This window comes from Heteronotia binoei, chromosome 11 (genome assembly GCF_032191835.1).
Source record: "Heteronotia binoei isolate CCM8104 ecotype False Entrance Well chromosome 11, APGP_CSIRO_Hbin_v1, whole genome shotgun sequence".
In the NCBI taxonomy this organism is placed as follows: domain Eukaryota; kingdom Metazoa; phylum Chordata; class Lepidosauria; order Squamata; family Gekkonidae; genus Heteronotia; species Heteronotia binoei.
In genome coordinates, this window is record NC_083233.1 from 36,627,354 (window position 1) to 36,653,667 (window position 26,314).

A 26,314-nucleotide genomic window follows, 5' to 3' on the forward strand; every position below is an offset into this window, starting at 1 on the left:
AGGACATTCTGCATGCTTTGCCACTGAGCTGCAGCCTCTCCCCACACAGGAAGCTGCCTTATACCAAGCCAGGACATCTTGCTCAATTTGACCTCTGATTGGCAGAGGCTCTCCAGTGTCTCATTTCTGTCCCTTTCCTGGGTGCAGGACAATCCCCCTCGTCCTTCTCTTCAAAGCTGTCTGTGACCACAAACCTCGTTATGCTTTTCAGTCTCCAATACATCCCTCCCTGTGACTTTACTTAGAATCATAGAGTTGGAAGGGACCTCCAGGGTCATCTAGCCCAACCCCTGCACAATGCAGGAAACTCACAAATATCTCCCGCTAAATTCGCAGGATCTTCATTGCTGTCAGATGGCCATCTAGCCTCTGTTTAAAAACGTCCAAGGAAGGAGAGCCCACCATCTCCCGAGGAAGCCTGTTCCACAGGTTGAAATTAAATCAGAAGAGTTTTTGACTAAACATTAAGGAAGAACTTCCTGACAATTAGAGCGATTCCTCAGTGGAACAGGCTTCCTTGGGAGGCGGTGGATTCTCCTTCTTTGGAGGTTTTTGAACAGAGGCTAGTTGGCCATCTGACAGCAATGTTGATTCTGTGAACTTAGGCAGATCGTGAGAGGGAGGGCAGGAAGGGTTGCATCAGTACTTAGTTCTTATCACCCTTTCTTATACACCCAGGAAATGCTGTTCGTCACTTTGGGGTCAGGCAGCAGTTTTGTCCAGGCCAGTTTGGCCAGGGATCCTAGAGGTTTTTGCTATCTTTTAGGCATGGAGCAGGGGTCACTGGGTGTGGGGGGATTTGTGAGTTTCCTGCATTGGTTGGGGGTTGAACTAGACGACCTTGGGGGTTTCTTCCAACTCTATGATTCTACTACGGTTTTTGTAGTGCATAAGCAGCCTCAAATGGGGATAAAGTGTTCTGTTGGAGTTTTACAAAACCTTATCCACTTGGAACAATTTCATCTTATGCCATCAACCAGAAGAGTGGTGATGCATGCCTCAGTTGGGCAGGGAGACTTGTTCTAAGCCACCCACGGGGTCGAGAATCAAATAAATTAGCCCAGGTAGCATAACGGTTTCAGAATGAATTAAGAATAGATTGTATTTATTAAACCCAGTTTATCTCATTCTGCATACAAGTGAAGCATGTCTTTATGCTAAATCTTTTACTTGTGGCTTTTTAAACATTAATGAGCCGTGTTTGTTGATTGGAGGCCAGGATCTTGGAGTTTGCAGTTCATTTGACTCTGGTGCCAAAAGGGACATAGCAAAATAATTTAGCAACAAGGAGCTGGCTTTGAGTCACCAGGAAATTTTCTTTATGACTAATGCTGCAGATTTACAGACTGCTGTCCTTTATCCGGTGAAAGTCAGTTAAAAAAAAAAACTGGGTAAATGTCTTCTGTCGTAAATCATGTCCTTAGAAATACACAATATTTATGGCTGGACCTCTTTAGAAATGGCAACTTCTGTTTGATGGCAGAAGGAATTCCTTACAGGGGGATTGGTAACTTAAAATTCAGTTGATTTTTCAGTCCCTGAAAGATTAACTCTATCATTGCTTTGATGGTATGTAAACATATATAAATTGATTAGCTGAGCAACCAGAAGGCCCTCCATTGGACCCATTCCCCACAAAGCAGTGCTGTTGAATGTTTATTGTATTTTTTTTTAAATTGCAAGCTGTAGTGGGAGCCAGTTCTGGCTGACAAACTGGGAAAAAACAAATACCCATTCATCAGAGAAAACCAGTGGGCTGGCCTAATATTCAATATCTTTTCTGAGCAGTTCTGGTATTGCTGCCTCCTTCGCATTCCTGCTTGTCTGTGCTTTTGAACATAAACCTCACCTATGGTGAGTGAAGATTGCACTTGGTGACCAGGCAGGGGATTTTCATAAAATGGAGGCAGTTTTTTCCCTGCCCTGTTCTTTCATTCTGTTGATGGTTTGTGTTGATATATGCAAGTTTGCCTTCAAGTCCAAGAAAATATTTTCACCCTTTGAAACTGATATATATAAAAACTGTTCTCGCCTTTTGATATAAAAAACTGATATATATAAAACTGATATATATAAAAAACTGTTCTCGCCTTTTGAGCACTCTAATTTGATAGAAGAATGTGCTCTTCTTGTGTAAGCATTCTGGGGATGTTAACTGGTGTCCTTGTGCTGTAGATTATCCATTCAGGGAAAAAAATAAAAGGTGTTTGGAGAAAGGGACATCGTCAGAGATGTAGCCAGCTGTGGAATGAGCTCGGCAACATGAATAATTCAGCAAGGAAATGTTCTTCTAGTGAATATAGATGTAATCCTTAATGTAGCGGTTATAAACTCTTGGGGGTGGGCAGAAAGATTAGATTACAACTGCAGGAGAAGCAATTGCCCTCGCATTTGGATTGCAAGATGTCTGGTGCCGTGAAATCTGTTAGTTTGGCTCTGATAGCTGAGCCCCGTGTGTGTGTTTCTTTCCAGATCAGATGTCTGTGTGGGCAATGTGTTTGCTTTTCAGTTCACAGCTGTTCTAACAAAGCTAACCGTGGTTCTGCAACTCCAAATTTCTTTCTCTCTTTCTCTCTCTCCCTCTCTTGCTTGTTTGCTTGGATCGCTTTAAAAAACAATTGGGCATCTCTCGAGCTTAGTTGCCATGATGACTAAATGGATCCTTCATGTTCAGGTGGCATGTACCTCTGAATGCTGAATGAATGGAACAAATGAGGCAGGGTTCTTCATGCCCTTCTGAGTTTGCCAGAGGATTGTGAATGTCCAGTGCTGGAAACAGAATACTGGGCTGGATGGAACTGTTGGTCTTGTAGGACTTTGCTTACATATTTTGTCTCTAGACTTTTAAAGACCAGATTTTTAGAAATCCTTATCAGTTTTTGCAGCCCATAGTTCCTGCATTGTGTGATGACAGCACCAGGTGGTGGTGGTGATATTAAATTAGATAGTTCCTTAGATTTGCAGTAGAATTTCCTGTTGCGTAACATACACAGTGCCACTCACATGTGGTTCTGTGCCTAGGGCCTTTGCAGGCCAGGAGATTCAAACATATTCCAGTTGGTACCATGCGCAGCCCAGCCCTGTTTTTCTACAGCTGTTTGCCACTTCACTCCCAAATGCCTTGTGGTAAATACTTTTCAGCTGCTACCTCTTTTTTCATCCCAGAGTAAGCAGCCAGTTTGTGTTCCACAGGGAAGGCATGGTCAGGTCCCTTGTGGGTGCTATAGAAACGGTCTGTGTTGCTGTTGTCTCAAGCTATATTCTCATTCCCACAGGCCTCCTGGTGGGGACACTGGATGCCGTCTTGGATTCCACATCCAAAGTGGCCCCTTTCCGTATCCTGCATCAGACACCAGATTCTCAAGTCTACTGGTCTATTGCATGTGGTAAGTAGATTTTAAACCCAAGATCAACAAAGCCCACCCAGTGCCTTGCAGAGGTAGATCTCTTCTAGATCAGAGTGGGAACAAGCCAGGTCTGTAGACCAGATATAGGGTTTCTGAAACTTCCCATCCAGCCCTTTGCACATGTTCCATCCCTCATTCTGTCATATTCTTCTTTCATGAAGCACCTAGTGGTGTACGTGTCTTTCCTCTCCCCCACATTGTTCTCATAACGACCCTGTGTAGTAGATTAGGCTGCAGTGAATGGCCTGCTCAGGGTCATCCAGTGAGGTTTGTGGGTACGCAGACATTTGAACCTGGGTCTCCCCAGCTTTAACCTGCATGGACGATGTATTCAGCCTATCTGTGAGCTGCATTCATACATTGTGATAAACTCTGGTTTCTAAACCATAGACTGGTCAAATCTCTGTTAAGAAGAAGAGTTGTTTTTATACTCTGCTTTTCACTACTCAAAGCGGCTTACAATCACTCTACCTTCCTCTCCCCACAACAGACATCCTGTGAGGCAGGTGGGGCTGAGAGAGCTCTGAGAGAACTGCGACTGACCCAAGGTCACCCAGCAGGCTTCATGTGGAGGAGGAGTGGGGAATCAAACCTGGTTCTCCAGATTAGAGTCTGCTGCTCTTAACCACTACACCACACATCTCAATGAAAGATTGTCCAACACACCGTGTCTTGTTAGATGGAACCAATCCAGGTTTTCAAACCATGTTTTGTAGCTGGTTTAAGCATAGTTTGTACAAATTGTGCTTTGTTGTGATGTTTGAATTCAAAATGCATAGTTTATGGACTAGCACTTGTTACCAATTCACATCTATTTCCCTGGAATTCCTGTGTATGTGTCTTTACACAACCCAGCTTCTTGGACCCTCGGAAATGCCAATCAGTAGTCCACAGCATCTCCTGGAGATTTTGCTTTCTTAAATAGCTCCAGGCCAGTCAATGCTTACCCTATTCAAAACTAGCTTTCTGTGCATGTTCTTTCTGGTAGCCTGAGCTTCAAGCGGCCTGTTTCATCTGGGTTGCTAACGTGTTCTGCCTGTCTCCCATAATGAAGTTTGTGATTCAGTTGAGAACTCAAAATAGCATTTTGATGACCTTTTCCATTCATACAAAGACACAACCTCTCTTTCACAGGATCATGGTTACAGGTAGGTCAAGTAGTCATGTGTCACTACATATCTCTTTGAAATTAGAGAGCCTTGACCATGTCACATCCCACATCCTCCCTTTTACAGAAGCACCAACAGAGACAGTAGCCCAGGCCCCTTTAATAATCACCCCTCACTCCAACACTTCACAGAGCTATTTAGGTTGGGGACTCACACGCTGCCACCATTTATTCATATTGTAAAATAAATATAAACCAAGATCTTTGCTTGTGTGTGTTTCTTTTCCTGAGACAGCTACCCCAGAGGATTAAACAAACAAGGAGTTAACTTTTATTTCTGGTTTGAACATAACACTGGAGTAGATCAGGTAGAGGTTGCAAAGTTTCTTTTCAGTGGAAGGTTTGAACTAATTCAGTATTCCAGCATTTGGGATCCTTCCTTACAAACTTACCCTTTTCAGTCATCTTTAAGCTGCTCTTCTCCTAACGGCCCCTTGGCAACGCAGAGCCTATTCGCAATCTAGGTTCAATGTGCTACCATCTGCGATACTTCTTGGAAGATTCCATAAAACTCCGTGTGCTAACAGACTGTGCACTTGTGCATGTCCAGAGATAGAAACTTTAGAACATGTATTTTAAACTGTATTTTTTATTCTGACCTGCACTCCATACTCATTGACCCCTGTTTGAGTAAGCAAACAGCGAAGCCCAACAAATATAAAATTGTCTTTTTGTTGTCAACTTGGAACCAATTGGTAATTGAAACTGTTGCAAATTTTTTATATCTAGCTTCTAGGAGGCGCTTAATGTATTTGCTAATTGCCATTTGATAGATGGATTGGTTCCCTGTTATGTTCGATACCATGCCAATAAAGATTATTGTATTGCTGTTCTCCACAGCTTCTCTTGGCTAGACTCAACTGGCTGCCAATTTCAGCAGTTTCCCTCACCTAAATTCCATCAGCTCCTATTGGCTGCTCTTAGGGAGAGGTGGAATCTAATCTGTTCATCTCAAGCATAGACTAGGGGTCCATCTTCAGATTACAAAGTTCTTGTCTTTTGTTGGAGACGTGTCAGTTTGAGAACGTGAAAAGATTATGCCTTGTAGACCAAGTGGTGTTTCTTACACAACCCGTGGTTTATTGTGCTGTTTTTAAAAGTAGTGTTCAAACCTACCAGGTAATCTTTTTCCAGCAGCCTCCTCCTCCCTGATGCACCTGAATGCAATCCTAATGAAGTATTCGCTTGCTTGGCTAGCCCGTTGCCCTCTCTTTCCTTCTGGCAGTTCATGCAAAGAATTGCACAGCAGCTCCTGTGAAGGATCAGAATTTATTGCTTATGTTCAGAGGTGTGACCAGGATGTGCATTGTCTTTCTTCCGTGGAAGTGAGCCATTTACCAAAGAGGAGGTTGTCTCCAAAAGCTCATTTGCTGGATCCTTGAATGCTGAATAACCAGCTATCAAAATAAATACCTAAACACAATAAGAGCCTCTGTGTGTCCCTCAGCTCACCCAGGAAGATTAAAGGCTTATGGGTGTGCTGTTGTAAACTGCTTATGCATTAATTACTCTGGAATATCGGAATGGCTGCTGTGGGCAAACAGGCAGCCTTTTTTCGCCCTTTTTCCCCTTTCTCCCTTTAGCCTCCTCTTCTTACAAGAATGACTGTTAGGTCTCCCTCACAATCTCAGGTTTGTCTTTGTAGCCAAAAGAACTAGAAGCTCCCTTTTATAAAAGCAAAATGGGAACTGATTTTCTCAAGATGTTAAACTTTGCACCCACTTCTAAATCCTGCTCCTGTGTGACCCCTGAACATGCCCAACTCATTGCCAGAGTTGTCTTCCCAATTTTATCGCTCTTGTAATTCTCCTCTGAGTGTTTTCTAGTTTGATTACCCTCCTCTTTAATGGCAGTGCTTAAAACTACCCGTAGAATTTCAAATAGAGACATTACACTTTTAATTGTAGGCATGAGGTTTCTTTAGGACCAGCTTTTTGCATTACGCTAATGATGTGAGTGTTACTACTGTGCTGATCATCCCTGTGCCATTTGGAAACACACACATACACACCAGAGTTGTTTTATACTTAGGCCACTGGTTTGGGAGGGTCAATACTGTCTATATTGACCTCAGCAACTCTCTGGGGCCACAGATAGGAAGTATTTCATATCACTTACTGCCTGGTCCTTTTGACTGGAGATGCCAGGGATTGAACCTGGAGCAGGGGAGGGAAAGGCACAAAGCCTCCATATCAACCAGCCTCAAAACCAAAATAACAGGATTAATTTTTATGAAGCAATAATAGATTACTTAAACCAAGACACATCATTACTAGTGCATACAACAAAGAACGTCTGCACCTCCCAGTTCCCAAAGTCTCTTTATGATGCTATCAAAGCAATTTCTTCAGGCAAGAGGGTCGGGAGGACACATCCAAGGTAAGTAAATAAGTATTCTTAAAAGAGTCCAGTGCTCCAATTGAAGAGTTATTTGATTCAATGGAGCTTGGCAGTAACATCAAGTGACGAGGCCGTACTTATATCCTCGTTTCACGTAGGCTTCGACGAGCTTCATATAATCAAATTCCAAAACATTTCATATCCAGGCAGTATATGCACTTGCTCTCTTTCACTTCAGTACAATGTTTCTTGAAAATTAATTCTGTTATTGGTTTTGAGGCTGGTTGATGTGGAGGCTTTGTGCCTTTTTTCCCCCTGCTCCAGTTTTCCACATTTCTCGTTTGGCTTGCACAGGGATTAAACCTGGGGCTGTTTGCATCAAGGCAGGTTGAGCCACAGCCTCTCTCCCCCTTTGTGAGAAGCTTCACAGAAGGCATTCTAAGACATACTAGTGTTGTGTCAGTTTCCAAGGAGCCTGCAGTTTTTTAGAAGGGTTGCAGTGTGGACTTCCCATGTGACTCAGGCAGAGGTGGAAAGATCAGTGCTGCAGCAGCTGTCAAGGCTATGGCATAATGTGTGTCATCGCATCACACTGCTGGTGGCAGCTGCTAAGCTCCCCCTCCCAGGTCCCCTCAAGTTCTTCTGGCTGAGAGCTTGTTCTAATTGTTGCTTCCTGTCTTAAGTCTGAATTGCAGCTCAGAGCTCTTTTCTCTCAGCCGCTTCAGATCCCCTGTTTTGATTCATTTTCCCACCACATGAGAAGGAGTCGCAAGGAAGAGAAGATAGAGCAGGACATTAGCCGCTATCTGCTGCAGCTCTGTAATCCTAATAATAAGTTCTTCGTTGTTTCCTTGGCTGATTCTGCACTCACCTTGCTCCGCGGCAGGCTTACGTTTCTATGCGGAGCAAGCTGATGATTTCGCACCAGCTGTGACACGCTGCCATTTTGCACGGGGCAAACCTGTGATTTGCTGCGCCACAGTGTAAACCTGTTTTTTCAGGTTTACGCTGTAGCGCAGCAAATCGCGGGTTTGCCCCGTGCAAAATGGCGCGGAGCAGCTGGTGTGAAATCACTAGCTTGCTCCACATAGAAACGGAAGCCTGCCCTGGAGCAAGGCAAGTGTGGAATCAGCCCTTGTGTGCTTTAATTCAGGTGAAATTTATGTTGTTCCTTTTCCTTCCAGGAGCCAACAGAGAAGAAATAACCGAGCACTGGGACTGGCTAGAACATAATGTCATGAAGACCCTCTCTGTCTTTGATTCCAACGAAGACATCACGAGCTTCGTGCAGGGGAAGATAAGAGTAGGTAGTACAGGGAAGTTAAGTGGGTGTCATTGCACTGTTTGCTTTTGCTAGTCAGCTGCATGTGCACACAGGCAGGTATGCAGACCCACACAGAGATGTGGCAGGAAATACCTGTTAGGATGGGCGTGTGCAGGGAGGGGACTGATCTCTTGCAAGGACACTCCCTGCACAAAGAAGAAGACGACATTGGATTTATATTCTGCCCTCCACTTAAGAGTCTCAGAGCGGCTCACAATCTTCTTTATCTTCCTCCCCCACAACAAACACCCTGTGAGGTGAGTGGGGCTGAGAGAGCTCTCCCAGAAGCTGCCCTTTCAAGGACAAGCTCTGTGATAACTATGGCTGACCCAAGGCCATTCCAGCAGGTGCAAGTGGAGGAGTGGGGAATCAAACTGGGTTCTCCCAGATAAGAGTCCGCGCACTTAACCACTACACTAAACTGGCTCTCTTAGAAGGATCTTTAACAATGAGGATTGGAGCAGTCAGTGCCCAGTGCAGGGGGTGCTTGCTATAGGAGCTGTGTTGCAAATTTCCCTGTCAGTGTGAGTTAGCAGCCTTCTGGCCATTGGTTAGCATAGGAGTGGGTGGAATTTAAACCCCTATTCAGGACAGCTCATTTCTGTGCCTGCAGAGGTAGTCGTTTTCGAGCAGGGCATGACATGCTTCCAGCTTACACAAACTCATCTTTGTTCCCGCCCCCCATCTTTTTAAACTAGAACCCCTGGTTGTCCCTGCCAGATGTATTTCCTGTTCACAAAGGACAAATTAAATGGTATTCTAAACGTGGGAGCTTGGGGGAGTCTCTAAGAGTTTCTCTTCTGTTGCTTCTCTCACCTGGAGCCCCTGCCAGTGAAGCTACAAGTAAACTTAGCAATGCCGTGGGAGTGGGTGACCACCAGCTAATTGCTCCTCCTCTGTCTGGCTCTCTCCTTTGCAGCTTGGAGAGATTCTGGCCTCACCCACATTGGCTCCCCCCCTCACAAAGGCAGCAGGGAAAGTTCTGCATGCACCAGAACTGCTGTGGACCTCTTCTGAACACGTCTCTTCTCACGAGAGATTGACTGGCCATTTCTGCTGCCTTGATCCATCTTTGCTTCCCTGGGAGTCCCCTCCAGGGTGCCTCCAGTCGACTTTTGAAGGAACAGTAACTCTTTAAAGAGGGCCAGCTCCACAGCGCTCCCCTAACCCTGGCTCTAAGACAGTGTGGCTGAATGCTGGGAAGCGGCTTGTGTGACCCTCACATGCTGCCGTTTCTCCCTCTCAGATCTCTTTTCAAAAGCCCCTTCCATTGGCATGGCCCCCTTCGGACTCATCCCTGACTGAAACTACGCCTAGGAGTTCAAGTGCTGCCTTCTCCCATTTCCCCTTGCCTCCTCCTTCCTTTCGCTTCAGTCGTTTCTTTCCTTATCTAAAGCATAGCTTCTGAGGTGGTTTCCTCAAAGGGTTGAAAATGCGCACAGTCCGTAAAGAAGTACCTGGAGCTCACAATAAAACCACAGGACAGCTCAGAACAATAACTGTGTAATTTTTCAAAAAGTACTAGCGAGGCATTCTTAAAATGAACTCTAAAATGAACCAGAAGATAGATTTACTTAACATGTGGAATTCACTGCCACAGGAGGTGGTGGCGGCCACAAGCATAGCCACCTTCAAGAGGAGGTTAGATAAAAATATGGAGCAGAGGTCCATCGGTGGCTATTAGCCACAGTGTGTGTGTGTGTGTGTGTGTATATATATATTTGGCCGCTGTGTGACACAGAATGTTGGACTGGATGGGCCATTGGCCTGATCTAACATGGCTTCTCTTATGTTCTTATGTTATGTTCTTCCCTGTGTCCAGATTTCAGTTTATAAGCAGCAGTACGAGTAGTTCATTTTCATAATACATTCAGAGTTGAAGGAGTATTGCTGGCAGAGTCTGGGCTTGTTGATCTCAGTAATTTTTTTTTAATCCTACCCTTCCCTGGTGGAGCTTGAAGCAGGCTCCCCTCCCTCATTTTATTCTAACTGCCTACACCAGTCCTGTGAGGTAGGCTTGGCTGAAAGAGAGTGACTGACTCACAGACATTAAGTGAGCTTCACAGCTGAGCAGGGCTGTCTCCGTGGCAGCTTCTCTTATTCTCCTTAACATGCATGTACCCGTATCCTGAAATATAACAAACAAAAGCAGGTTAACCTGGGCAGAATATTTTCTTATGGTCTCTTCCCTTGTGTGGCACAAGCTGCCAGGAACCCAAGGTGGAAACTGCTGCTTGGATTTCATGTGTTTCCTCACTTGTATTCCAGATTCGGTGCAGAGTGGCTGGTGATATTACAGGTCTCCCTGGCTTGCAGTGTATTCCTGTGCCGAGTTATTTCAGCCTAGCTCAGTTTAAACCTATGGGGTGTAGACGGGAGTAACTTCATGTAGGATTGTGCTGCCAGTTCAGTGCCTCAAAGCTGTTGCCTGACTGTCTCTTTGTTCTAGGGCCTGATTGCGGAGGAAAGCAAAGGCTCTTTGAACAAAGAGGAGGATCCAGAGAAGTTCCGCGAAGCTCTCATGAAATTTGAGAAGTGCTTTGGTTTAGCTGAGCCGGAGAAGCTGGTGACTTACTACTCTTGCAGCTACTGGAGGGGCCGAGTGCCCTGCCAGGGCTGGCTGTACCTTAGCACCAACTTCCTTGGTTTTTACTCCTTTCTGCTTGGAGCTGAAAGTAAGTGGGTTTCTTTATTACAATAGCAGTTTCTTCCTTAATTTCGTCAGACCTCAATTTCATTTTTAAAAATGCATTTTTCTTTTCTTTTCCTTTCCTTCTTTTTTCTGTAGGAGTGATGCATTAAAAAACCAAACAGAATGATGGCCTTCACATTGCCCCCTGAAAACTTATTTCTAGATCTGTAAATCTCTGAAGTTAGAGAGCCTTGATTCCAGGTTCCCTGGAGAGGTGGCATAGAAATGTTCCAAATAAATAAATCGTGCAGTTTTTAAAGGCAGCAGTTCTGCATACATTTCTATTCAACTCATTGGGATTGATCTCCAGGCATAAACTGGCTTAAGATCTGGCTACGTGCCAGGCTGTAAATGATTGTCCTCATTTGCTGCATTTCATTCATTTAAAAATAAGATGAGCATTCATTTCTGGATCGTTAAAATAATGTTACATTTGCTTTTTCCTTTAGGTAACTTGTTGCTGTACTGTGCATCTCTCCTCTTTCCTTTGCCTCTTCTCAACAAAACTCTTGTAATTTACAATATCAAATGCTTTGTTTCCCTGCTGTACTGCCAAAAGACGGTTAGGTCTGTGGGCAGAGGGGTGGTAGCCAGGTGGCTTTGCATGCAGAAAATCTGGGGTCCAGTTGCCGACGCCTCCAGTCAAAAAGATCTCAGAAAGCAGGAGTTGTGGGAAGGAGCCTTCTTTGCCTGAGGCCCTGAAGAGCCACTGCCTGCCAAAATCGATGGTACTGAGTATGGCAGACCAATGATTGGGCTTGATAAAAGAAGAATTGCGGATTTATACCCCACCCTTCTCTCTAAATCAGAGACTCGGAGCAGCTTACAATATCTTTTTCCCCCATAACAGATACCCTGTTAGGTGGGTGGGACTGAGAGAGCTTTCACAGAAGCTGCCCTTTCAAGGACAACTTTTGCGAGAGCTATGGCTAACCCAAGGCCATTCCAGCAGGTGCAAGTGGAGGAGTGGGGAATGAAACCCAGTTCTCCCATGCCCTTAACCACTACACCAAACTGGCTCTCCTGTGTTCATGTTTTAAGGGAGATGTCATGGCTCAATGGCAGAGCCTCTGTTTTGCATGCAGAAGATCTTGGCTTCATTGAAGAGTCCCAGTGCTGGGAAAGATTCTTCTCTGCATGAGACCCTGGAGAGCTGTGGCCATTCAGGGTAGACCGTACTGATGCGGATGAGCCAGTGATCTGAGTTGGCATCATGGCTTCATATGTTCTTGCCCTTTTTTCCCATGGCTCCAGAGGAAGGTTTGGTTGGAAGCTCCCTCTAGGCTTGAATTTTCTGGGCAGTCATTGTGGTGAAAGACACACACTCAGGCCTTCCTTTCCTCCCATTTCCAGTAAAACTTGTCATAGCTTGGGATGAAATCTCAAAGCTGGAAAGGACATCCAACGTGTTCTTGACAGAGAGCATTCATGTATGTTCCCACGGAGAGGATCACTACTTTTCCATGTTCTTGCACATCAGTGAGACCTTCCTTCTCATGGAGCAGCTGGCGCTGTATGCCATTCGGAGACTCTTTGACAAGGAGACCTTCGATGGTGACCCCGTCCTCCACAATCCCTTGCAAATCACCAAGAGGTAATTTTAAAAGGAAAGGAAATAAGAATGACTGTTCCATTTGTTACAGGGTGGGGGAGATGTTTCTGTTCTGCTTTTTGGTTTTGAGATCCTCGGAGTGGCTTGCAGCGATAAGAACTGCTTAAAAATTCATCACAAATCATAAACAGCAAAACATTAAATCAGTAGAAACCTGCAGAGTAGAAATGAAACAAAAATGCATAGAGCTACAGAAGGTGGTAGCCAAATTAGGAAGTAGTTCAGCCCAGGGAAGACAAGCAGAGATGGCAATGTGAGGAGTGAGAGCTGATTTCTTCCATCAACAGAACAGGGAGCCCTGAGAATTTGTGGGGTTTGGGGTGAGGGAGCCTGAGTCAAACAGAGCTGAGGAGGAATTCCCCTGTGACTTTGCCCTGAACTAAGAGAGAGCTTCAAAAAACAGCAGGAGAAAATCCCTTCCATCCTTCTGAGACACTGGCAGGAAGTTCAGTCTTGAGGTTCCCCATATATGGCCAGGTAATTCCTTTGTAATTCCCCCCCACACACACCACTCCGAAGAAAACCTGTAGCTCTTTGGGCTATTCCTGAGGTAGTGCACCAGAAGCCAAGAGCAACAGTTCAAGTCTTGAAATATTAAACAGGAAAAAACAAATCTTTGGCAAACCTCTGCAACCGGTCTCCTCTCTCTGTTTCCCAGAGGCCTCGAAAGCCAAGCCCACAGCAAGCAGTTCAACGCTTTCTTCAGGTTACCCAACGAGGAGACCCTGAGGGAGGTGCACGAGTGTTTCTTATGGGTGCCTTTCAGCCACTACAACACTCTGGGGAAAATGTGCATTTCTGAGAACTACATCTGTTTTGCCAGCCAGGATGGCTCCTTGTGCAGCGTAATCATCCCCCTGAGAGAGGTAAGTCTGGCGGGGGCCAGAGCCAAACCACACGGCGTAAATCTTCCTTGCTTTCCAGTAACTCCAGAAGCTTGTTGAGTCAAGAGGCTTTTTGCGGTGTTGAATCTCTTGTTAGGGGTTATGTTCTTGAGTTCTTCTCTTGTTGGGATTTTAATTGGGTGTGTATCTCAGGCAGAGGGAGGCTGAAAATGCTTCGAATAAAACAAATATTGTCATGATGATTGCTCCTTTTTTCTTTTCTTTTTTTGTGGGGGGGAGTTATATTAAACTATGTTTGGCTGTCCAGGGAAGCCCTATTGCAATCCCAAACAGAAGGGGTTACTTTTCCCTAATTTTTGGTCTGAAGATTGCCAGAAATATAGGAGGAAACCCTGGAGCTTGTATTGAACTGGTAAAAAAATGGTGAATGGAATTTAATTTCCTGGTGAATACGTTTAGGATTGTACCTTGTAAGTCCTAACGGATTTGTACTTTGCCTTGCAAAAAAAAAAAAAAACCCAATGCACACAGTGTACAATTTGCCTCTGAAAATAGCACAGCAGGGGTGTCAAACATGTGGCCCATGGGACAGATCCGGCCTGCTTAGGACTCAAATCCATCCCACAAGCAACTTCCTTTTCTTGCTTCCTTTTCCAGGGCAGTTGTCACAGCTGTGCTGTAGCTTGCTTTTTCCCCTCAGTGACTCTGCTTCCTGCTTCCTATTTCTTGCCTCCCTCCCCCCTTCCTGGCTCTCTCTCACTCACATACACACAGAGGGAGCTCTATGGCTGCTTCCTGCTTCATGCAGGGGAGAGATGAAAACAAGCCTCTCGTGTGCACACGCATACACACGGAGCTTCTGCGTCCTTCTCTGGAGCTGCTCCTCCTTTTGGGGAGGAAGGAAGGGGGAGGAGAGAGAGAGAGAAAACAAAGTTGGAGTCCCGTAGCAGCTTTAAGACCAACATCGTCTTGGAGAGTGGAGTGATTTCAGATGCCAAATGATAATAGTACACATGAGTAATGAGAAAGGAAGACTAGCTCTCAATTCAGTCCTGGAGGTTGCACTGTCTTGAGGTTCATTATCAATTGCAGTTAGGCAGTCTCTCTTTCTAATCTCCCTTTGAAATTCCCTTGTAAGAGCACTGCTCCTCTTAGATCAGCAACTAAATGTTGTGGTTTCTAAAGTCAAACTTAGGGCCATTTATTCTTTGCATTCTCCTGGACTGAATTCTCCTGGATGGAATTGAGATCTAGGTTTCCTGTCTCATTGCCAATGCTGGTATCTCCACATTTACTACCCCTCTGCATATCACACCTGATCCAGTCAAGCCTGCTATTGTAATTCATCTGCTATTGTCCTTCAACATCTAATATCACTTTTATATCTCCGGTACCTCATGTTACATTTTATGACACACAAGGCCCATCTCAAAAAAGTGACACATAATACATGAGATCAACACCTCTGGCTTAGAGGGTTTGCAATACTGGATGCTTTCTGAGCCAAAATGATATTTGTACGTTGCTTAGGTCAGTGGAGGGACTGCAGTCTCAAGAACTTCCACACTGCAGCAATCCTTCTGGATAGTTTTGATGTTTTTACAAATGAACATTCTTTTGGGGTCTTGTGCTATATCAAAAGCCAAGTATTAATCTTACAACTTTATCTCTCTTACTTTGTATTTTTCTTTTGACATTGATTTCTTTATTTTTACTCCTTGTTTTAAAAAAAATCTGATTATATTCAAGAGAAAAAGACAGGTTCTGCCTATTAGCCTTGGCTGCAGTGGGCATCTCTGGGTCTTATCCTTAACATATGACCAAATTGAGGGGGTGCCTAGTTTGTTTTGTTACTTTACCTGTTTCTTTTAAACATATATATCCTGCTGATCCCCAATGCCCAAGGCAGCTTACAAAATGTAAACCTTCACAGTTAAAAACATAGTTGAAACACATAAAATCACATGCATAAGGTTAAAACTGCAAGTCCTGCAACATATCAGCACCAGCTGCGCATCAGGGACATTTATTGATTATTTCCACCAAAAGCACATTGAAATAATTCCACTTTGCACCTTTTATGGAAGGGAGAGGGTGGAGAGTTTGCTATACCAAAGCATGAACACAGCCAATGAAAATGTTTGCGCATAGGCCGTAGATGTATGGACCACCAAAAATGAAGCCCCAGTGGAATGAATGACTTGCTTATTACAGTTATAGACCAGCAGAAATGACCTTAGTCGGTGCACAGGGTCATATCCTGAGGTCCTGAGATATTTTCATCTTTGCTGCCTGCAGGTTGTAGCAGTCGAGTCATCTGACCCCACTAGCAAAGCAGTCAGCATCAGCACTAAAGGAATGAAAGCCTTTCGCTTCTCGGAAGTCAGGGATTTTGAACTCCTGGTGACAAAGCTCAGAAGCAGGTGCGGTGCAGCCTCAAGCCCCCAGCATGTTGTGAATGTGGAGGTAAAGACCAGGCTTGTCTTACTTTTCTTGCTTAGGTGTAGCTCATGCTTCTTTCAGACATCATGGTAAACCACGGTTTTCTTAATTGTGGTTGATCCAACCTCAGTTAGTGATGATGTCCCAGTGCTTGTGATCCAGCTAACCAGAGCTAGTTAATGAGTTTTTAAACCAGGTGGGATTTTTGTAAGCCTGAAAGATCCTAAGTGGCAATTCAATTATAACAATTCTTCAAACACAATTTGCCAGATGTTGTCTGAGGAGCCTCTCAGGCAGACTTCAATGACAGGTCACAAATATCCACATATGATGATGCCACAGACAAGTAAGTTATACTAGAAACTAAATTCTCACCATAGTGCAAATTGATTTAATTGGATCATCTTAGGACGCAATATTTGTCTAATACTTCCTTTTTAAAATTACACTCAGCATTCACAGCCATTTGTTTTCAAGCAATACAAACAGTTGTGCTCAAAGGACATTACACCCAAACACCAGTTGCTCAGTGCCTCTGCATACGTGGAGTCTCAGATCCTGAAGACCTGTGCCATTATTTGTTGGCCTGTCCACTTTACTCAACTCCAAGAAAGAAGTTTCTAGGTACAATCCTGGCTAATCTATGCCTTCGCACCATAACAGAAAAAGTCACATTTTTACTTGCAGGTGTGGAGCCAGAGGTTTCATACAAGGTTGCTCTTTTTGCTCCAGCAGCAAAGAAAATTCTAGCCAAGCTAGAGTCAGTATAGACCAGTTAAGATTTTAATTATTATTGGACAGATGTTTATGGGGGATTTTCCTTTTTATAAAGAAGTTCTGAAATGTAACTTTTATAGTGTCTTAATCTAGTTTTACTGTATTTTATTGTACATCATTTTTACCATTTGTAATGGCCATTGGCCTTTGCAATAAAACAGAACTGAACTAAGTGGGATTTAGTATCAAGTCCAGTAGCACCAGGGCTTTTTTTGTAGCAGGAACTCCTTTGCATATTAGGCCACACACTCCTGATGTAGCCATTCCTCCAAGAGCTTCCAGGGCTCTTCGTACAGGGACTACTGTAAGCTCCAGGAGAACTGGCTACATCAGGGGTGTGTGGCCTAATATGCAAAGGAGTTCCTGCTACAAAAAAAGCCATGAGTAGCATCTCAGACCCCAGCAAGAGTTCCATCAGACACAAGCAGTGTTTTACTGCAGACCAGCATAGCTACTCTCTGAAGCTATTCTATTATAAGCCAGTGCTTGTAGTCATTACGATTCATTGCAATGTGGGAATTCACAAACTACGGTTGGGGTGCCCCAAAGATGGCCAGATAGGGAGAATACATACTGATGTTACACTGGCCATTATAAGGGGATTTTACTTTTAGGGCCTAAACTGGACGGGTACATATTTGCAACATTACTATTTGCTGTATATGTAATTTTAGAAAAAAACAACAAACATTGGATTACAGTTCTAAGTAGAGGAGATACAAACAAACTAACACTGATATGCCAGCTAACACATTTAGTAAAACTTTATCAAGAATACTTTTATCAAAAATCTTACAAATCTTTTGTCACATTATAAAGAAGTACAACCTTTGAACATTACAAAGAAAAGTCCATCCCAATGAGCACCCAGATATAAGCTCATTTTGTCAAAGTCTTCCTCAGGAGTATTCCTATATACTTCAAAGTTATCAGCCTCTTGTACAATTCTGTGTATGTATTGGGAGCAAGCCAGTCCTTAACTTATTCTCTAAACAGATGCATAAACCTGAATTTGGCTGGCAAAATGCTCTCTGCAACCTCTTTATTTCCTTCCAAATTAGAATCCTTTCAGTGCCACTTAAGTGTTTAAATTTATATGGAGCAAGTCAGTTCTGAACTTAACCTGATGCAGAAGCCTTCTGAATTTAGGTGGCAAAATGCTTTTTTGCTGGCAAAATGTTCTGTCTTTATTTATCACTTAAGTGTTTAATTTAGGAGCAAGCCAGTTCTGAAACTCTTAATTGACAGATGCATAAGCCTTCTGAATATTGCTGGCTTCTTGTTTCACATGAATCTTGCAGGCTGCTGCTGGCCCAAACCCCGACTCTCTCTTGGACTACTACGAGGGTCAGCCGATGGCAAGCCACAAGGGCAATAGCAAGACGGTCAGCACAGAAGCACTCATGACAGTCTTCCACCCTCAGGATATGGAAAATTTGGACTCCAAAATGGTAAGGACAAAAACCAATGGAAATAGAAGACATTAGGCAAGAATCCAAAAATGGCTGCAGAGTTTAGCAGTTTCCTTTAGAGGGGACAGGTTTTGCATTTCTTTGCATTTTTCCATGTCCAGTTTCTACTGCATTTTTGTTTTGTAATAAGGAAGCTGTTCTGATCAACGCAGCAAATTTCTGCTGTTCTTCCATTGTTCTGGGATCAGCTACATTATCAAAATGTGGGCAGGCCCTTTGGTGGCGGGGGGGGGGAGTGATGATTTCCAGCGTGGGTAGATGAATCCTGCCTCTTCCTTACCTGCAAAGAAATAGGTGGACCAAAGAAAGTTGGCCAAAGGCCGTGTTTTGATTGGGACTGTCCTTTCACCTCTTTTTACGTGCCATTCTAAGTAGGCTTGCTTTCATTTTTAGCTTTGCATCTTATGAGAAGCCTTGTTAAGTTTTGTGGCTTTTCTGTCCCTTCTCATCTTGAAAGCTCCTTGCTTTTAGGATCAAATTGTGATGGCTTGATGTATTATCAGGAGGTATTTGGTCCCTGTCTGCATTTAGGCATCATGATAAACTGTGGGTTTATAAACTGGTTTGATCAAACCCTGGTTAGTTGTGACATCTGACTTGCCAACATATTGAGGTCTGTTTGTTGACACCAAACCAGAATTTCAAACTAGGGTTGGTTAATCACAGTTTTCACTAACTGTGGTTTGTTTTGGTGTCTAAATTCATGAACTATAATAACTGAGTGGGATTTTATAAAACATAAGAAATGTATTTTTTATTTCTTTACAAAATGATATATATATATATATTTTCTCTTTTTATTAAGATTCTTTTAGTGTTAAAGATACTTTTTGATATTAGAATTTTAAGTAATTGGCTCCAGCGGAAGTCAAGATTTGGGGGGAGGGGAGGAGGGAAAAGAGTAATGTATGGGGAAGGTATTAAGTGTTTATTAGTATTTTATTAGTATTGTATATAATTACCATATATTACCAAATAAGAATTGTTTAAAAACAAATACATTCATGAGCCATAGTTCAAGTCTCTCTGGTTGCAGTTAAGTTGCCACCAAAATGGCAGTTTAGGGAAAGTATACTTTTTGCTGAAAAGCATAGAAAGAGCAAAAAGTATACAAACAGGAGTTTGTCACTTAAATTATATCTGGTAGCCGAACCAGACTGTTGCACCAACCACTGCTTATAGTGATTTTGGAGTGAGCCATCTTGCCAATATCCCATGATCCTTTGTTGTTAGTGTTCATATATAATAACATATATGTAAACAATGAAGATACATAAATAAGGTTCGGCATGAACCTTCTCATGACCATAAGTTCATGACAAATTTTGGCCTGCTTGTGGTTTGCAAACTGAAGTGCTGCCACAGACTTCCATGAACTTTAAGGCAGTTTGTGAAGAGCAGAAAGCAGGGGTTTAAATGGCTCAAAGTCATTCAGCCCCCTACTTTCTGCTCTTCACAAAAAAGCTGAAAGCTGGGGTGAGCCATTTAAACCCCTGCTTTCTGCTCCCCGCTGCTCAGCTGTTTTTTGCCAGGAGCAGAAAGCAGGGGTTTAAATGTCTCTGAGCTATTTAAACCCCTGCTTTCTGTTCCCTGCCACTCTTCACAGGGAAATAACAACTTTCTGCCCAGAGCCATTTAACTCCCTCCTATCTATTCCCTGCCACTTTTTAAGGGGAGAACCCCTGCTTTCTGCTCTCCGCAAAAAGCATCGGGAAGCAGAAAGCAGGGGGTCAATATTAGAAACTGGTTCAGTTGACTAACCCGGTTTGCATTGGTTCATCCACAAATCAAAAGGAACTGCAAAAATGTGGCTCATGCTCCATCTCTTTATATAAACCTTCTAGTTCATATTTTATCAAGTCACAAAAGCTGCAGCTCTTGAGTCCCTCTATTTCAAGCTTTAGAGGCTGCCTCAGTTTTTGCATCCATCTTTGCTGATTTGACTGCTGTTGCCATCATGTTTGAGCTGAATCTTGCAGTATACTTAAGAGGCTTTTTGATATCTTGTTTTGGTAGTTAAAAGAAAAAATGAAAGAGCAGTCTTGGAATATCCTCTTCATAGAATGTGGCCGTGGTGTAAGTATGTTTCGGACAAGAAAGACCAGAGACCTGATTGTCAGAGGGATCCCAGAGGTTTTGAGAGGAGAACTCTGGCTGCTGTTCTCAGGTATCTAATGCTTACACTATTATTTTTTTTATTTTTAGATGGGTTTAGGCTATTCCCTGTTGCCTGTCTCAGCTATTGGCTGAATTGCTGTGATGCCGCTGAATGTAACATTCAGGCAAGCATTCTGTGAACTTTGAGAACCTTCAGATGTCTTGTTTCTTGAAAAGCATTCCCCTCCCCAGTGCTACTGTTAACAGAGAAGTGCTTTGAACCAGTTTGTGATATGGCAAGGATTACCATTCAGAAGAAGAAAAAAGTCAAAGATTTCCTTGGACTAATACAAGTTGTTAAATCTCTGCAATTCTTTGAATCTGGTGAGAGCAGCCAAGTTGGCTCTAGTGTGTACACAGCGTCTATTGAATGGAGGTTCCTTGAAATGACTGTAAGCCTTAGCTGGGAAATCAAGAGTCCATTTCTGGCAGTCTTACTGGTGATGAATGTGCTGCGTAGCTTGAATCCAAGTCTCAGCCCCAATTCTCATACTCAGAATCACATATTTGCAGCATTTGCACCTGTGTGTGTATTGCAAGGAAACTATGCGAATGTCCTCTTGCTTGTGTTCTCTAACAGTGTGCACTAAACACGTTGGCAGGCGCTGTGAATGACATGGCAACCAACCCCGGTTACTACGCTGAGCTGGTTGAGCGGTCTCTGGGGACGTGCACTTTGGCGACAGATGAGATCGAACGGGATCTGCGTCGTTCCTTGCCTGAACACCCGGCCTTCCAAAGTGACACTGGTATTTCTGCTCTCAGGAGGGTACTCACAGCCTATGCCTACAAGAATCCCAAGATTGGATATTGTCAGGTATGGTATGCGCACCCACACGCTTGAACATTGGAATAATGTAAATTTGCTGCATTATGCATGTAATTGTGACAGTATTGCAACACAATGCATGCGTTTGTTTGTTATTGGGGTGTCTTTTTTTCTGTGCAATTCTGAGGGCTGGTACTCACATGTACGTTTATTCACTTTCTAACTGTAACGTCCAGTGATAATTTACATGTGTGAATGGTGCATCATAGGTAGAATTTTTGGTTTTTTTCTCACATTACCCTTGTCATCAACAGAATTTGCAGAATACAAGGTCGCTAAAATCGCAGAATAATTAACAGGATGCCTGGTTGAATGAATATGTTCATCAGGTGCCAAAAACGTAACAGGCTAAGTGCCAGTTTAACAACTTGGAAGGGTATTGCAGAACCAGTGCCACCACAGAGAAGGCCCTGTTTCTGGCTGCCACCCAGAAGGATCTCTATCATTAATCTTAACTACTGGACTTTTTCATGTGAGGGTAGACTTTTGGTGGAGTCAATTCATATGTTTCTCAGTAACCAGGTGCAGAGAAATTTGAGGGACATATATGCATGTGTAAACAAGGCCAGAACAACACCTCAGTCTCCTGTTGAATGCTTGCTGCGTCTCTTGCTAATATTGGCTACCTTGCTTGGTCATTGATAGGCAATGAATATTTTGACTTCGGTGCTGCTGCTTTATGCCAAAGAAGAGGAAGCTTTCTGGCTTTTGGTTGCTGTGTGCGAAAGAATGTTACCCGATTATTTCAACCGCCGAATCATTGGTACTATTTTTACTGATTTATTTTCTTATTGCTGCCTTTCCAAAGCATTGAAACACCACATCTGGGGACAAATTATAATCCTAATAAAACACAGAGCCAGTGAGAAATGTAATGGTCTCTCCACAGCTGGCAAACAACAATGCAGTTTTCAATAAAATGCTCCCTGAAATTAGTTTTGCAAGCCCCTCTGAAAGCTAATAAGAAAAGGACTCACTGCCTTGCCTGCAGAAAACCATCCCAGAGCAATGGTGTAGTAACGAAGAATGTCCAATTTCTAGCATACGTGAGACAAAATAGAAGGATTAGACAATAGGGAATAATGGGCAAATCTAAGAAGGCTCAGTGGGTTCTTTTCCAGGAGAGATGGTCCTTCAGATACTTGAAGGAGTTTCAAGGTCAAAGCCTGTGTCTTGCATCTATCCCAGAAGCGAATCGTTACCCAGAGCAAAGTGTGCATACTAGCAAGCTGCAGTCAAAGTGGCTGGTTTGCATCAGTTGAGGCTTCTCCATTTTAGTCTGTCCCAGAGATTATTGTATCATGGATCAACGCAGTCAAATTTGTAAACAGATGTGCAAGATCAAGAAGCACTCAGAAATAGAAAACTTGGTTTAAAATTGGAAGATCCTTTCCCCGTAAAATCATTGGCTCTGTCAGCCAGCATTCCTTACATCTTCTCTGGATTCAGTCTCTTCCTGCTCCCCTAATCCATGTGACAACTGTACCTAGACACTAGTTCAGGGCAGAAACACATCTGGCCTATCTGGGTTTCATTCACCTGTTCTTCATTATCACCCCCAGATCTCTGGATGATCTCATTAAGTGGGTCAACAGAGAATGTAAACCAAATGCGTAAATGTCAGAAACTCCGGGGAGTGATGTATTTCAGGAGCCATGTAATCGATTCTGCATCTCTTATGTACCTTAGCCTTATCTGTACAATAATCTCATTAGTGACCGAAAGAGATAGTGAACAGCCGACTGTGCAGTCAAGATAGACGCCAGTAATTGATTTCCAGATGCATGTTGGGAATGCTCTGTTGCCTGTGTGCTTTTAAGTATTGGTTCACACAAACCCTGTATATGCAGTCAGGGAGGGGCCACAAAGGCCTCAGTCTCTGCATCCTGAAGGATGGGGGTTAGGAGTTTGTGCTTGTTTCATGTTCTCTTCCCTTTTCTGAACTTTTTTCAGAGAGAAGCTTTACTAAAATCAGGCATGTTTGTGTACATTATTGTGAGAGTTCCCATCTGCCTCCACTGTACCTACTGGACAGTAAAGACATGAAGTAGGCTTTGGTCAGACTGGTTTTAAAGTTTGCCACAGTGCCCACAGTTTGAATTGTACTGTATTATAAAACAAGGTGTGTGTATGTAAAGGTAAAGGTGCAAGCACCAGTCGTTTTCGACTCTGGGGTGACATTGCTTTCACAACGTTTTCATGGTAGACTTTTTACGAGGTGGTTTGCCATTGCACACACACACACATATACACACAAAACCTAAATTTGATAGAGCAAATTGTCCTAAATATTTTTCCTTTCTCTCTTGTGAAAGCAATTTTGTCAAAGTAATCCTAAGAACACTCTCCAAGGAGTCAGCCTCATTGGCTAGAATGGAACTTACTTCTGAGTAGAGCTGTCCAGGCTTGCTCCCTGACCTAGTTCAGATCTGCCTCTGGCCGTGTTACAGTCAGTTCACATGGATTAAGCTCTCACTTGGCATGCTTCAACTGCTCTTCAAGGAGTCTTGGGCAGCTGGAGGATGTGGCCCAGGAAGTCCCCCCCCTTCCCAAGCAGTCTTTCCTGTGTACATTTATTGGGGGGGGAGTGTTTCTCATTAAGTGTGTAATCACTAGTTAACTAAGCAATGTGTGGGTGGATTTCAGAACGCAGTGCTGTGTAACTACCTACTTCCGTGGCTGTAATTTCCAAGCATTTTCAGGAAGAGCAGGCTTTAAAAACTTCCTGGAAGAATTTGAAAATAATAAAGGCCCCCTCCTTTCTGTTGCTGTTTTACCTCCAGTCCAGTGAACAAAGGCATTCTTAGAAACATGTTAAGAAAATGACAGCAGTCAGTGTAAAGTTGTTTTGTATATCCCCCCTCCCTTCCGTCACTTCCCACACACCTTTGCAATGTTCAGGTCCTGTGTCTCTTCCCCTCCCTGCCAGGTGCCTTGGTAGACCAGGGGGTGTTTGAAGAGCTCATCAGGGAACACTTGCCCCAGCTGACGGAGCACATGACAGACATGACGTTCTTCTCATCAGTCTCCCTCTCCTGGTTCCTGACTCTGTTCATCAGTGTGCTGCCCATCGAGAGTGCCGTCAATGTGGTCGACTGTTTCTTCTACGATGGGATAAAGGCCATCTTGCAGCTGGGCCTGGCTGTGCTGGACTACAACATGGACAAGCTGCTGACCTGTAAGGATGATGCAGAGGCTGTGACAGTTCTCAACAGGTACTAAGGGGCAGCGGGGTGGGGGGGACTTTATACATGAAGGCATGTTGCTAAATGCAGTGGGAGTCATGTGGAATGAGACTCTACCTTGGTTCCAGAGGGGACATTAGGCTGATAGTGGTCCCCTTTTAAAAAAGAAAGTGCTTTAAAATATTTTCTAGCACATCTTTTCATCCATTTAGTCCCCAAGGTGGGTTGCAACACACTTAAAACAAGGGCTGCATTTAACACAACTTCTAAAGGAGGTGGGGCTTATTAAGAGGAAGAACTCAGAACCAGCAAACTCTGGCATGTTAAAACGTAAGCAGAAATAGCAGCTCTGTAGTTAGCAGGAATGGGGAAGGCAATGGCAAACCACCCCATTAAAAAGTTTGCCGTGAAAAGGTTGTGATGCGACGTCACCCCAGAGTTGGAAATGACTGGTGCTTGCACAGGGGAAATACTTTTACCTTTAGTTAGCAGGAAATAATGATTTCTTGATTTACAAGGAATGACTTGCCACCACTGCAGAATCCTGCTTGGGACTATTCACAAAAACACAACCATAAAAACCAGCACACAATATCAGTATTTTAAAAACAAGCCAAGGGCATAAAAAAAAAATCAAACAGCCCTTCCCCCCCCCCCCCCCCCAAATCCATAAAACAGTCTCCTCAGGATAGAAGCAGACCATGAAACAGCTAAAAAAGGTACAACCTCTTAATTAAAAGCCTAGGTAAGAAGTTAAGAGAGCCTAGAAATAAAGGGCGGGGAGTGTGTTTTAACCCCATTATTCGTGTATCTGTTATACTCTTCAGCTTCTGCATGTCAGGCTCCTTGGCATGAAATGTGTACTTTATTTTAGGGAGTTGAGAAGGAAAATGACCTTTTGGGAAGAGACCCTGAAAAAGCTTTGTCCAAAATGAATATAAGTCTTGTCAACTTCTATTGCATATTCCCAATTCTCTGCCGTAACCACCGACAGCCATATCCTCTGTAAACTCCTTGCAGGCAGGGACTCTCTGAAACTGTGTCAGAGTGCCACTTTCCCAAGAGCTGTTTAGACATTCAGAAATACCTTGACACTTTGGGGCAGAATTTTGGACGTTTTGCCATGCGAAAGACTTGTCTGTGAGGCTGACTGCTGAGCGTCTCCCTTTTTTCGTGTGTGCTCTTCACCCTAGGTTTTTCGACAGCATCACCAACAAGGACAGTCCGCTGCCTCCAACAGTGCAGCAGGCTTCTGGGGCCAACGACACGAAGAGTCAGCATCCCAAAGTGGACATCACCGACCTCATCCGCGAGTCCAATGAGGTGTGTCTGTCCTTCCCCTGTGCCCTCCTGCCTGTGTGGTGCACCTGATACGACTGCTTGACAGCGTCCTGTTCTCCTCCTAGAAATATGGAGAGATTCACTTTGAGGATGTGGAGAGCATGCGTTGCCGGAACAGGCTATACGTCATCCAGACCCTGGAAGTCACAACCAAGCAAAATGTGGTGAGTGCTAAAAAAAAGCCCAGGTTCCTGGGACCATGATATGTTCACATTGCATCTCTTTGCCATATAGCCTTAACTCTTCTTGAGTCCAGCTTTGTAAAGAGATTGAAAAGAAATTATTTCTTCACCCTTCTTCACACAGCACATAATTTAGCTGGGGGAATCTATTGCTAGAGCCAGTTTGGTGTGGTGGTTAAGTGCGTGGACTCTTATTTTGGAGAAATGGGTTTGATTCCCTGTTCGTGGAATGGTCTTGGGTTAACCATAGCTATCGCAGAGGTTGTCCTTGGAAGGGCAGCTGCTGTGAGAGCCCTCTCAGCCCCACCCACCTCACAGAGTGTCTGTTGTGGGGGGAGAAGATAAAGGAGATTGTAAGCAGCTCTGAGTCTCTGATTCAGAGAGAAGGGTGGGGTATAAATCTGCAGTTCTTCTTCTATGGGAGGGAAGGCAGCCTGGTATAGCCCATGGTCATCTGATCTCAGAGGCTAAGTGGGGTCAATACTTGGATGAGAGACTACTAAGGAAGGCTCTGTAGAGGGAAGCCATGGCAAACCATCTC

At 43.8% G+C, this 26,314-nt stretch overlaps 2 protein-coding genes across 2 annotated transcripts in view; both read left to right on the plus strand.

Moving 5' to 3' along the window:
* RADX (RPA1 related single stranded DNA binding protein, X-linked) overlaps positions 1-26,314 on the plus strand; it is a 213,207-nt gene that overhangs the window by 140,696 nt on the left and 46,197 nt on the right. The window lies entirely within an intron of this gene.
* The window catches only part of TBC1D8B (TBC1 domain family member 8B), a 48,723-nt gene that overhangs the window by 5,869 nt on the left and 16,540 nt on the right, over positions 1-26,314 (plus strand). Inside the window, exons 2-14 of the mRNA XM_060250374.1 lie at positions 3,276-3,386; positions 8,100-8,218; positions 10,689-10,914; positions 12,285-12,525; positions 13,202-13,409; positions 15,687-15,854; positions 17,909-18,058; positions 20,096-20,246; positions 20,839-21,053; positions 21,711-21,828; positions 23,995-24,280; positions 25,444-25,573; positions 25,657-25,755. Of these exons, the coding sequence (XP_060106357.1) occupies positions 3,276-3,386; positions 8,100-8,218; positions 10,689-10,914; positions 12,285-12,525; positions 13,202-13,409; positions 15,687-15,854; positions 17,909-18,058; positions 20,096-20,246; positions 20,839-21,053; positions 21,711-21,828; positions 23,995-24,280; positions 25,444-25,573; positions 25,657-25,755 (2,222 nt within the window). The remainder of the gene's footprint in view (positions 1-3,275; positions 3,387-8,099; positions 8,219-10,688; positions 10,915-12,284; positions 12,526-13,201; positions 13,410-15,686; positions 15,855-17,908; positions 18,059-20,095; positions 20,247-20,838; positions 21,054-21,710; positions 21,829-23,994; positions 24,281-25,443; positions 25,574-25,656; positions 25,756-26,314) is intronic.